The 10,983-nt window shown below is 56.0% G+C and overlaps 5 protein-coding genes across 5 annotated transcripts; 4 read left to right on the top strand and 1 right to left on the bottom strand.

Moving 5' to 3' along the window:
• Positions 1-399: 399 nt before the first annotated feature.
• QBC33DRAFT_578629 (uncharacterized protein) lies at positions 400-1,556 on the top strand (the record flags this gene model as incomplete). Its single annotated transcript, XM_060431080.1, has 3 exons — positions 400-541; positions 604-1,317; positions 1,375-1,556. The coding sequence occupies 3 exons, from the start codon at positions 400-402 to the stop codon at positions 1,554-1,556; spliced, it is 1,038 nt and encodes a 345-aa protein (XP_060283030.1).
• A 2,596-nt stretch (positions 1,557-4,152) lies between these two features.
• Positions 4,153-6,908, top strand: QBC33DRAFT_611488 (uncharacterized protein; the record flags this gene model as incomplete). Its single annotated transcript, XM_060432450.1, has 3 exons — positions 4,153-4,179; positions 4,377-5,938; positions 5,969-6,908. The coding sequence occupies 3 exons, from the start codon at positions 4,153-4,155 to the stop codon at positions 6,906-6,908; spliced, it is 2,529 nt and encodes an 842-aa protein (XP_060283029.1).
• A 782-nt stretch (positions 6,909-7,690) lies between these two features.
• Positions 7,691-9,421, top strand: QBC33DRAFT_540311 (eukaryotic translation initiation factor 3 subunit-like protein). The gene is made up of 3 exons (XM_060428052.1): positions 7,691-7,832; positions 7,954-8,605; positions 8,721-9,421. The coding sequence occupies exons 1-3, from the start codon at positions 7,816-7,818 to the stop codon at positions 8,943-8,945; spliced, it is 894 nt and encodes a 297-aa protein (XP_060283028.1). The 5' UTR covers positions 7,691-7,815; the 3' UTR covers positions 8,946-9,421.
• QBC33DRAFT_90151 (uncharacterized protein) lies at positions 8,962-9,538 on the top strand. The gene has a single exon (XM_060433166.1). It carries the CDS (start codon positions 9,045-9,047, stop codon positions 9,390-9,392), a length of 348 nt encoding a protein of 115 aa, XP_060283027.1. The 5' UTR covers positions 8,962-9,044; the 3' UTR covers positions 9,393-9,538.
• Positions 9,539-9,684: 146 nt separating this feature from the next.
• On the bottom strand, positions 9,685-10,158 carry QBC33DRAFT_559540 (uncharacterized protein; the record flags this gene model as incomplete). The annotated part of the gene is made up of 1 exon (XM_060429981.1): positions 9,685-10,158. One exon carries the CDS (start codon positions 10,156-10,158, stop codon positions 9,685-9,687), a length of 474 nt encoding a protein of 157 aa, XP_060283026.1.
• Between the last annotated feature and the right edge of the window lie 825 nt (positions 10,159-10,983).

Genomic DNA, 10,983 nt, shown 5'->3' with positions numbered 1-10,983 from the left:
CTAACAGACATCGAGGGCGGCACCGTCAACTTCGTCACCTTGCCCACTTAGACGGGCTGATCAATACTGATAGTCTGTGTTGGTGGTTGGGTCTGGCCCATCGCGTTGAGCATTTCCTTGGACCCTTATTTGATCATCCCACAGTGATATCCCCACCCTCTAGTTGGCCCTCGCCTTCCCTGCATTACCTCATTAACAGCGGCTGTGACGCCCCTCCGACCGCTGCCCGACAAGCAGCCCGTCCACACTTGGCAACATCCGGTGTCGCCACCTGCCTCGACCGGGCTCACCTTTATTTACCTAGGTACCCTTCGACTGTTTCTCATGGCCCCCGACATCAACTCTCTATCCAATTTGAATACTGGTTCTGGGTCCTCAAGATTGACAAACACTCGTCCCATGGCTCACATCAACATTGATGCCCCGCCCTCGTCCCAGAACGGCGACGGCGACCCCTCACCTTCACCCCGTTCCACCTCTACCTCATTACAGGCTGCTGCAACCCTCAATGCTGGCCTGCAACGCGGTGAGCCTGTGAGGAGTATGCGACCACGTACAAAAACCCCCCGTTTGCGCACCTACGCCCTGCTAACTTTGGAACAGGATCCTCCAGCAGCTCTCTATCCAGAAGCCGGCAGTCTCCGAGTGCCGACCGCCGCCGATCTCAAATCCTCACGACCCTCCAGATTGCGGATCCCGGCGTTCCGGCCCCCGGAGAGATGGTGGCATCCGATGCGCACCTTACCCCGACCGGGTCAAGGACATCAAGCCCCCGGCCTCTTGCCAGCTCTCCGCGCTTGAGCTTGACTGGCCCCCCACACCGCGACAGGGCACCGAGCCTCGGAGAGCTACACCAGGAACTGGAAAATGAGCAGGAATTCCAGGTGAACCGCCTGCTGCAGGAAATCCGGCGACTACAAGTTCAGGTCCAACGGCAGCAACAACAGCAGCAGCAGCAGCAGCAGCAGGGCCAGTCGGCTGTTGGCGACGAACCAACGGACGGGTTCGGGTCACTACAGACCGCGTCTGCTCCGCAGTCGGCCCACCCCGGCCTGACGTCGGCCTCTGGCTCGCTACCTCGGTCCCCCGGCTTCCCGCATCCTCGAAGCTCGTTCGACATGGCGCGAGCCGATATCCAGCGCCGCTCAAGGACCCCGAGCCGGGGTGCATCCCCCATGCTGCGATCTACCTCAATAGGTGGCGAGAGTGGGGACCAATGGCTTCTTGGTGGTCGGGATGAGAATGCCTTCTACCAAGCCGAGACACAAATGTTGATCCGGGAGAACCAGATGCTCCGTCACAGAATTCGTGACCTGGGTAGGTTCCGCCTTGCACATTCCAACAAATATGTCGGTTTACTAATCGATGCCCCAGAGAGACAATTATCGGAGTTGACTGGGAATGGAGGAGGCTCCTCGATCACCCACGAACCCCCTCATTCATCCAACTTGAATCGGTCCACCTCTGTGTCTGAAGACGACTCGACCAGGCTGACTCCAGCGACATCGACATCGACCCCTCTGCCAACTGTTGCCGATGCCCCGAAGGAGGAGTAGGACTGATCAGATCTCGGCTGGCTTTACGATTATGTCCTGGGAATGGATTTCTAATACAGGCGTTTTGCATACGAAAGCGCCGGAGTGCAATGGCGGAGCGATCACGAATAGCATACTTCGTAATGAGGCGTTTAAAGGATGTATTGTACAACAGCAAAGGAAACGGGGGCGGCAAGTCGTCTCAGTCAAGACCATTCGGCCGGAGTCACAGGCGGTCGGAAATATGCAATTTCATGGGCCACACATCAGAGCATTACTGTCCCATCTTGGTGGCATTGAGGAGCACGTACGGAATATCAGCTTTGCGACCTTGTAGAGGCCCTTAACCAATGGGTCTCGGCTTTGACTTCGACTACATGAGTCCCGTGGCATGTCCAGGATTAAGCAAACTTTGAGCCGCTCCCGAGCTGAATATTTAATGAATAGGATCCGGGGAGTCGCCGATACGAAGCCTTATAGGCCGATTGCGTCTGATATCATATCTCCGTGACCTGGCCTTGACACGATTTGTACTGGAGATCAAGAAATTATGGGTTGTACGAGTCTTATTATCTCGTACGACAGAGCCTCTGCAGTTTCGGCTAACAAACCCCCATCAACCCCCCGGCAAGCCACCGCGTGCTGGGCGAAAGGGGCTGTGTTCTACGTCTCTAACTCCATGCACAAAAATCGGCCCTCTGCGGATCCGTACATACCTAGTACGTACACTAGGATATGGACCTTCTGGATTTGTTGACTGAACTGGGGGGCCACGAGGGCGCACAGAGAAGACGCAGTGGCCCGAGACATTTGATTCCCAATACGGGACCAGTTTGTCTCAGGGAGGGAGGCAGATGGGTTGGATTCACTGGGCGACTCCAACCGAGCGGGAAGTTGTTCTGTTGACTGTAACAAATGTTTCGTCGATCACCAGCCGTGGCTGTTTTGAGACGGCAAATTGGCTGGGCCTGATCGACTTGTGCGATTACCATTCCAGGACGGGAAATTAATTGGGTACGTACTTCTGACACTTGATGACGGGAATCATGTGCCCCTCGCTAGGAAGGATTTCTATCACATCTGCATTGGATCCCATGCATCTTTGCGCATAGATCTTGCACGTATCGCTGTCAACTGGGCAAAGAGAGTCGATCGCAAAGATCGCTGTTAGAAGAGGAGGTCCAGGCCCGGTGGGGGGTTACGTTTTGAGGCTGCAGCCAAGAGGTTGAAGCCCCTGGCGACATGTACGCATACGCATTAGGTACTGTGCAGGCAGTTACATGTCTAAAATGTGCCTGTCTGTATTCCGTACACTACGTCCGTAGAGTACCAGCATGTCATGTACAAGCAAGTACCTTGTCTTGACTGTCGGTTAGCCACAGGGATTCGCGACTTCGCGATGGATTCCAACAACACACTACTATGGTAATTCCGGACGTTGTCACCGGATTCGACCCGATCCCTGGAACCCCCTTAGCGCGTCTTGTTTTTTGCCTGATATCCCGAAAACACGGTGGCGCTAGTTATAGTGTGTAGCATTCCTCCCTTTGCCCAGCAATAGTTTATCTTTTTGTGTGGGAAGCTGGGCAATCAATTCTGAACGTAAAGCAAACATTTCACTCAGTTAGAGAGGGGCTGGCTCGCCGCTTACCTGCCTTGACCAGGTCAACAACAACACATGAGGATTCATAGTGGGTGCAGTAACCCGTGATGCTGCCGCCTGCGTCATCAGAGCTTGGAATTGATTAAAATTGGGAAAATGTGTGTACGGCGGCCTGTCCGTACTAGGTATGTACTTTCGCAGGTTTTGCAACTGCCCTGTCGAGGCACTGGCCTCTCGGAAGCAGGATGGTGGGGTCAGCAAAGGCCAATGGGAGGGCGGCGCGAAGTTCACCGCTGGGGAAATACCGAGATGTCACAACTCCCAGACCACCCACCACCCTGACATTGACAAGGCGCTTGACCCCCTTGTTAGGCAGTTAGACCACATCGCTTGTTTGCATGGGGGCGCAACGCCGTTCGCGCTTTGAACAACGCGGCCGGCACGCCCCAGGTTTTGGCCCTCTCGAGTCGCAAGAGGCAGGAGCTAGCGCACGGCTGTGATTAGAGTGGTGGATGTAGTAGGGCTCAGGGCCAGTTAATAACCTACAATGTCCTGCAACTCTGCTGGTTCGTGCCCCTCGTTCTCGCCCTCGCCTTGATCCTCCGTCCATTATATATCACCATCCCGAGACCTCTCCTCGCGCCCGCGACGGACGTGTTAGTCCCCACTCTCTCCCCTCCGGCCAAAGTAGTTAGGGCAAGGAAAGTCCGGTTCAGTCGCTCCATCTGCTTATTACAATTCCCTCCCTTGTTTTTCCTGACTTACCTATAATCCCCGTATACTGTGTATACCGAACTCCGCCAGCTCGTCTTCCATCCCTTCAGATGCTCACTCGTTAAGAGCCCACGGAGTCCCACCCTGCGACACAGACTGGCTTAGGATTTGCGCCCACCATCTAACCTGCTCACTTCTTCGTCGTGCCTTTCCAGTCGTCAATCGCTCTACATGCCCCATTGGCCTTGCACATATTTTCGGCCGACGTATTTACCCAGCAATTGTTTTGAATTCCGGAGCATGCATTGTCTAGGTGACCCCGAACACGTGCGTCATTCCTTGCTATATCGACGCTCATAAACAACAACAACAACACGGCCCGTTTCTTGCTTTTACCGGAGCAAGCAGCGTCAGCACCAGAGCCAGCACCAAGCATCACCAGGCCTCCTTTCGATATACCCTCCGCGATGCTGGACACACCAGCTACAGCCACAAACAGCGGCGTATTCGAGGCCTTGCAGCAGCAGCAGCAAGCCGCCCACTCACGACGGGCACGGCCACCCGATCTGGACCTTATAGCTGGGGAAGAAAGCAAGGTCCCGCTGCGCGCGCAGACGGAGAGATTGCACCGGCGGCGTTCTAGGTTGGCCTTGAGCGGCCTGTTCGGTCGGCATAAGCCCGTCAAGGATCCGGAACCTGTTGAGCTAAAGGAGCCGCCGCCGAGGTCCGGTGGAATTCGGGCGTCGTTGGCTGGAATCGGCAACTGGCCCTATGGGCTCAATGGCCAGCGGTCAGAATCCGCGCTTTCGTCTATTCCCCAGCTCTCAGAACCGGCAGCGAAGTCTCCGCTGGCGAACGTGAACGTGAAGCCCAAGAAGCCAACTAGCACAGTCAGACCGCAGCCATTACCCAGGCCGACCCGAGGTTCTTTGGCCACATGGGACCCGCCGCCATTGTTCCAGTCATACCCCCAGGCCATCAAGCATGCCCGTCTACCAGCCCGCACCCTCACAGCTGAGGCCCTTCTTAAACTCCACAGCCAGAAGGGTAGCGTGTCCCTGAGAGAGGGTCTCAACCAGAGCTCACTGAACTTGGAGACCATCGAGGAGTCCGCAGCCGAGAAGTCCGACAGGTCGAAGAAGAAGCACCGGCGCAACACTTCGGCCTCCTCGCTCAAAGCCGACTGGACCACCAAGATCTACGTGCTTGTTACGTCTGGATATCTCCTCCAGTATTGCGGAGAGGGGTCATTTGATCGGCTTCCCGAGAAGGTGCTGCAACTCGGAAAAGACTCGGCGGCATTTGCTAGCGACGTGATTCCGGGGCGGCATTGGGTCCTACAGGTGTCTTCTATCGCCGAGGCAGACGGTGCCGCGTCTGGGCAGTCGACGTCTTTGTTCTCCCGACTTCCATTCCGGGGCGCTGAGAGGAGGCACGCCTCCAACTTCTTGATGGTGTTTGAGAGTGCCGATGATATGGATAGTTGGATCGCCACCCTAAGACGCGAAATCGAGGCACTAGGAGGAAAGAAGAATCTGTCCGAGACGGGCAAACCAAAAGTTGACGATATGGTCCTGCAGTTGCGAGTCCAGACTAGCCAAAGGACGCTAGTGGTCAAGGACCCCGATCGGTTCTCGCGAAGCATATCTCACTTGCCCTGGGATCCCCCGGCCTCAATGACCAGCCCGGATATTCATATAGACGGTTCTGATATGGATGCAGCTCGCGAACAGTCGTTTGACGAGACATCCACAACCAGCGGGATCTCGCAAGATGGCCGACAGCTCGATGGTCTGAGGGACAGCACGAACCGCCTCTCGTTCATCTCGTCAGGACAGCGGACGATGGTTACATCTGCTGGTTCCTCCCCGGCCTGCTCCCCTACCCGCGACAGCTTCGCGAGCCAACCTGAGGAGTTGACGTTAAGGGATATTCCACCCCCCGCCGAAGCTCAGCTCCGGGTCCTCCCACGGCCTAATGCCTCGGTGATCAATGACCGCAGGCAGTCGATGCAGGCAATGAATCATATGTTCGATATGCGGCTTGGATTGGGAGGGAATCGGCCGCATTCTACCTACGCCAACTCGTGGCAACCAGAAACCCCCGTGACCTACAGCCCGCCAGCTCAGACGACTATTCCTAATTTTAGCGTTCCTCACTCCGCGGGGAAGCGGTACTCGTTAATTAAGCCTTCGCCCCAGGACCACGCCTCACCAGCGTCTCCGCTCTTTCAGTTGCGTGCGCCGCCGGCGAAGCCATTCCGCCGACCGCCCTGCTCAGCACTATCGATCAATCCACGACCACTATCGCTCGTCGAGGACCAGCCGTCACCGACAGCGTCGCCGGAGTCCCGTAACAGACGCATTATTCGGCAGGAGGAAATGCGAGCGCCAGATACCCCATCGATGTTCTCGACTTGGGCACAGGAAAGCAGCCACGATGGCCAGCTCGGCAGCTCGGACTTACCTTCGCGGTCCCCCAGCCCATTATCGCAAGGGGAGAACAGGATTCAAGTTACAGTACACGGCAGTCCTCGAAAACATGCTTCTATGACTACTATCAGACCTTCGGATATGGAACCCGGGCAGAGAGCGGAGACCCGAATCTTAGTCCTGCCGGAAAAGACCCCGATGTCATCAGCACCCTCGGCTTCGGCCACTCGAGCGTCGGCCGAAATTCCTCGGTCCAAATCGGCCATGGACAGCTACACGCGTAGCCGATCCCCGCCTCCGACTTCAGCAAAAATTTCCAGGCACCAAAAGCACATGAGCCTGAACTCTCCTATCTCCGACGCCTTCCCTCGTTACTCAATGGCCGAGTCAGATCTGACGGTGACCTCGGTCGATTCCCAAGACTTGTTGAGCGGGCCCATCAGTCCCAACTTTAGGCCTCGGTCCATGGCCCCCAGAATCTCAACATCGAACCAACATCTCAGGATCGACTCGTTTTCCCGGGATCTCCCAAACCGGCGCAGCATGTCCCAGCTGGTAGAGGGCCCTCCGCCAGCTCCTCCACCAACATGTGCCCTACCGCCTATTCCACGCAAGGTCTCCTGAGAGCTGCCTTTCGCTCGAGTGGAGATTATGACACGACTCTCACCCTCACGAAGTGTATGACCAAAAGCTGTACCAGTTGTATTATGTTGCCGTGGCCCCAGGGGCTCGGTTCCTTTTCCTTTGTGCTCCGCGGGCGACGTTGGGGTTTCTGCATGACTATGGCGATGGCGTTTCTTGATGATGACTAGATGCCATCGCTTCGCAGCGAGACGAGGGAGGTTGCAGCGATGATTGACTAGAGGGATATATCGGATACCAAACGAGGGGCATGATGTGCGCACGATATTTCCCCTTCTGCTCTTTTCCCACTTGTATTATATAGACCTTACGAATGATCTGGCAGGCAGGCTGGCTAGGAGATCAGCTTCGTAATGCTTAGAGGATAGTTTGCTGTTCTTGGAGCAGTAGACAGGTTGAAGAACAGAGTCATCTACTTCCCACCTGCACTGTATTACTCGTGCCCCGTAGTCGCACCTGGATTCGGTCGAGAGAGTACAAGTTGCCCTCAGCCTGGCCTCTCAAGCTCCAATACCAAATGAATGGAAAATATAAAGTAACCCATCATACATCCGACTACTATTTAATTACCATATGCACTTTGCTCCAAGCCCACAAGCCTCAATATTCCATGAAAAAAGGCGGTTTACGGTACTTGCCAGGCAGTTTGGGGCGATAAGTGGAAATAGGTAGGTATATGCGTATAGTAGGTACAGCCTCCTTGCCCCACACACTTGCCTTTGCCGGTTTGAAAAATCAAAGAAATCTAAAAATCACTACCTACCTATTATCGACCCCACCAAGCGCCATCAAGCGACATCACAGCTAAAGACCGGTACAGGAATTGAAAGAGAAAAGGCAGTGTGCCGTCAGAAAGGAAGAATATTCTCTACAAGACTGTCTCCGCAAGATGTCGAACCAAGCAAAGTGAGTCTCCTCGCCCCAACTTACTCACCTCTCTCTACTTTACAACCCCCGGGGCATACGCCCACTTTTCGCGTCAACTTCGTGGCATCCCTCCTAACCAAGATGGCAACCCGCCCTCCAGGCATGACTGGGCCGACGATGAGGAGGTCGACGAGGTCGCCGCCGACCTGCCGCCACCGCAGAAGATCACCAACAAGGACGGCAGCACGACGATGATCGAGTACCACATCGACGACAATGGCCAGAAGGTCAAGACGACGCGGCGGATCCGGCTGATCAAGCACCGCGAGGTGGTGAACCCGCGGGTGGCGGAGCGCAAGACGTGGAGCAAGTTCGGCGAGTCGGCCAAGGACGGGGCCGGACCCGCGGGCGACACGACGTCGGTGGGCGAGAACATCATCTTCAAGCCGTCGACGACGTGGCGCAAGGACGCAAAGGACGAGTCCAAGGACCCCAACGCCCTCGCCATGAAGGACAAGCTCAAGGACAAGAAGGTCAAGTGCCGCATCTGCAACGGCGAGCACTTCACCACCCGCTGCCCCTACAAGGACACCATGACCCCGATCGGCGAGACCACCGGCGGGCCCGGCTCCGCCGCCGGCGACGTCGGCGACGAGGCCTCCGCTGCTGCGGCCGCCGTGGGCACCGCCGGTGCCGGGAAGAAGGGCAGCTACGTCCCGCCTGCGCTCAGGGGCGACCGCGCCGGCGCGGGCGAGAGGATGGGTGGCAAGTATGGCGAGCGGGACGATTTGGCGACACTGCGGGTTACGAATGTGAGTGCTTATTTTCTCCCACTCATCCCTATCTCATTGTCATTTTCTGCGTGGGCAGCTGGCATCCTGTTGGCAAAATGGAAAAATAAATGTTTGCTAATTTCTTGCCGAACAGGTCTCGGAAATGGCAGAGGAATCGGAGCTGCGCGATATGTTCGAGCGCTTCGGCCGCGTCACTCGGGTGTTCCTTGCGAAGGACAGGGATACTGGTCTTGCAAAGGGCTTCGCGTTCATCAGTTTCGCCGACCGGGACGATGCCGTCAAGGCGTGTGACAAGATGGACGGCTGGGGCTTCAAGCATCTCATCCTCAGAGTCGAGTTCGCGAAGAAGGCTGCGTAGGTCTCCGCCAGGAAAAGGGCTTGACGCTTTGTGGCATGAATGTACTTTCCATCGTAGGGAGATTGATCATAGGATGGATGGGGATGGCAAAAGGGTAGAATGGAAAAGGCCACGGTTTTTCGTTTTGCAACTGCTGTCATCATGGTGACCATGGTGACCACTATCTCGACGATTACCGTGCTGTTCAAGGGACAGCTGGTGCTCTTCCCGGCAAGTGGAAGTTGGCTTTTTCCAAGTACATGCTCGTGGCAGCTCGTCTTATTCTGGATTACTATCTTGCTGTATAGTGCCTCCTTTGCAAGCCCACAACTCTTCCAGTGGGTATCTTTGCAGGACACCTTCCTCCCCGTTCCAACAGAACCCAGTCAGACACGAGAGAGGGGGAAAGGCCGAATTAGAGGCCAACCCGATGCTCCACCCTTTTTCCTGACCCAATGCAACTGCTAAACTTTAGAGGCTAGAATGCAATCCGAACGACATGTTTGAATAACAAATTACAAAGAGAAAGAGAAAGGATTAGTGAGTGGACTGATACTGTGTTGCGCTAGGATCATTCGCAGAGATCATACAACGAATGAATGCTTGTGAGGAGGAGTGGGAAGACATAGGAAATAGCATCGAAGCTGGATCGAAAGGGGGCAGGATACGGGACATATCAAGGCATATTCCACCCTTGAGGGTTCCCTGAGGGGGCCCCCTCCAGGGGAAGAGGAAAAGGTGGCGTGGGATCTCTGTAGGTTCAAGCAGCCGGATCAACAGGCCTATCGGCGTCGTCCCCAGCCTCGCCGTCGCCAACGCTCTTCTCCCTAGCGAGGGCCTCCTCGAGCTTCTTCCTCTTCTCCACGGCCTTCCTCCGCCTGGCCTCCTCGGCCCTGGCGCGCATCCTCTCGCCCTTGTCGCTGAGGAGGTAGGGGGTGTTCCTGACGACGGAGAGGGTCATGCGCAAGGCGAGTCGCAGGTGCCGCGCCGCCTCCCGGAAGTGCGTCCGGGCCTCAGCGAAGGAGGCCCGCGCCGCCGCCGACCGCTTCCGCGCCTTGTAGGTGCGCTCGGCCCGCGCCGCCTGCTGGTACCTCTCCGAGGCGCGCCGCCGGTTCGTCGTCAGGAGCGTCTCCGTGCCAGAGGTGCCCGGTCGCTGCTGCTGCTGCTGCTGGCCGCTCGGGTCTGGAAGGGGTTTCTCCGCGACCTCCGGTTCCTTGGCGGTCTCACGGGACATCTTCCAGAAGGACATGTAGGTTGGGCTGAGGACCGGTGGGGTCGTTTTCGTTCGTGCTCTTAAAAGAGTCTTCTCTTGTAGAGGTCCCGATGGAGAGAAAGAGGCAAGGATATTGTCGACCCAAAAGCCTCGGCGATGTGTGATGGGCGAGGAGGCAGAAACCGCATGACGAGAAAAGGAAGAGCAAGGGCAAGGGGTAGCGACCATGCCCGTACTTATATCAACGATTCAAGTTATTATTACCCTACCGGCGGAATACACTGACATCCTTCCACCACCCTTGAGGGACAGTGGACGGAGGACTAATGACACGATCTACCATGCCGAAATTCATGCGAAACGACAGGGCATCCTTGGAAGGTGGGATCCTCGAGAAGCATCGAGCGGAGATCAGCCTTCTTTTCTGGCTCCATTCTCACTCGTTTGACGCGGGGAGCATAAAGTCCAATCAAACGCGAGACACGTCGATGTCCATGAACGAATTAAACATCCAGGAATCACCTCAGTAACCGTGCCTTATTCATATAGCCAGGCACCCAGGCACCAACACGAGGTCCATCTTGAAGATCTGGCTCTTCCGATCCGATCCGAGGCTGTGGCACCTCTCACCATGCAAGCCATCCAGAGGGTGACAGGAACAGCACACAATCCAAAGCGTCGGGTCACTTGCCTGGTGCGCACCATTGCCGACACTCAAGCTAACAGGCTAAAATGGATGTGTGGCGCAACTCTAAACCACACATGACATTTCCTTGATAAAACGCGGGATGTCGTGGCAGCAATTGGACAGAAACACGGCTGATGACACCCTCTTTGGAGAGGTAT

Source organism: Phialemonium atrogriseum (assembly GCF_030411735.1).
Source record: "Phialemonium atrogriseum strain 8032-3 unplaced genomic scaffold QBC33scaffold_14, whole genome shotgun sequence".
NCBI classification, from domain to species: Eukaryota; Fungi; Ascomycota; class Sordariomycetes; order Cephalothecales; family Cephalothecaceae; genus Phialemonium; species Phialemonium atrogriseum.
Note: the sequence above shows the minus strand (reverse complement) of the source record. Positions and strands in the feature narration are given on the sequence as shown.

Coding starts and splice junctions, on each gene's coding strand:
- QBC33DRAFT_540311 (XM_060428052.1), top strand. Junction 8,606..8,720: donor CGACACTGCGGGTTACGAAT/GTGAGTGCTTAT, acceptor CTTGCCGAACAG/GTCTCGGAAATGGCAGAGGA.
- QBC33DRAFT_90151 (XM_060433166.1), top strand. CDS start 9,045: ATGGAAAAGGCCACGGTTTTTCGTTTTGCAACTGCTGTCATCATGGTG.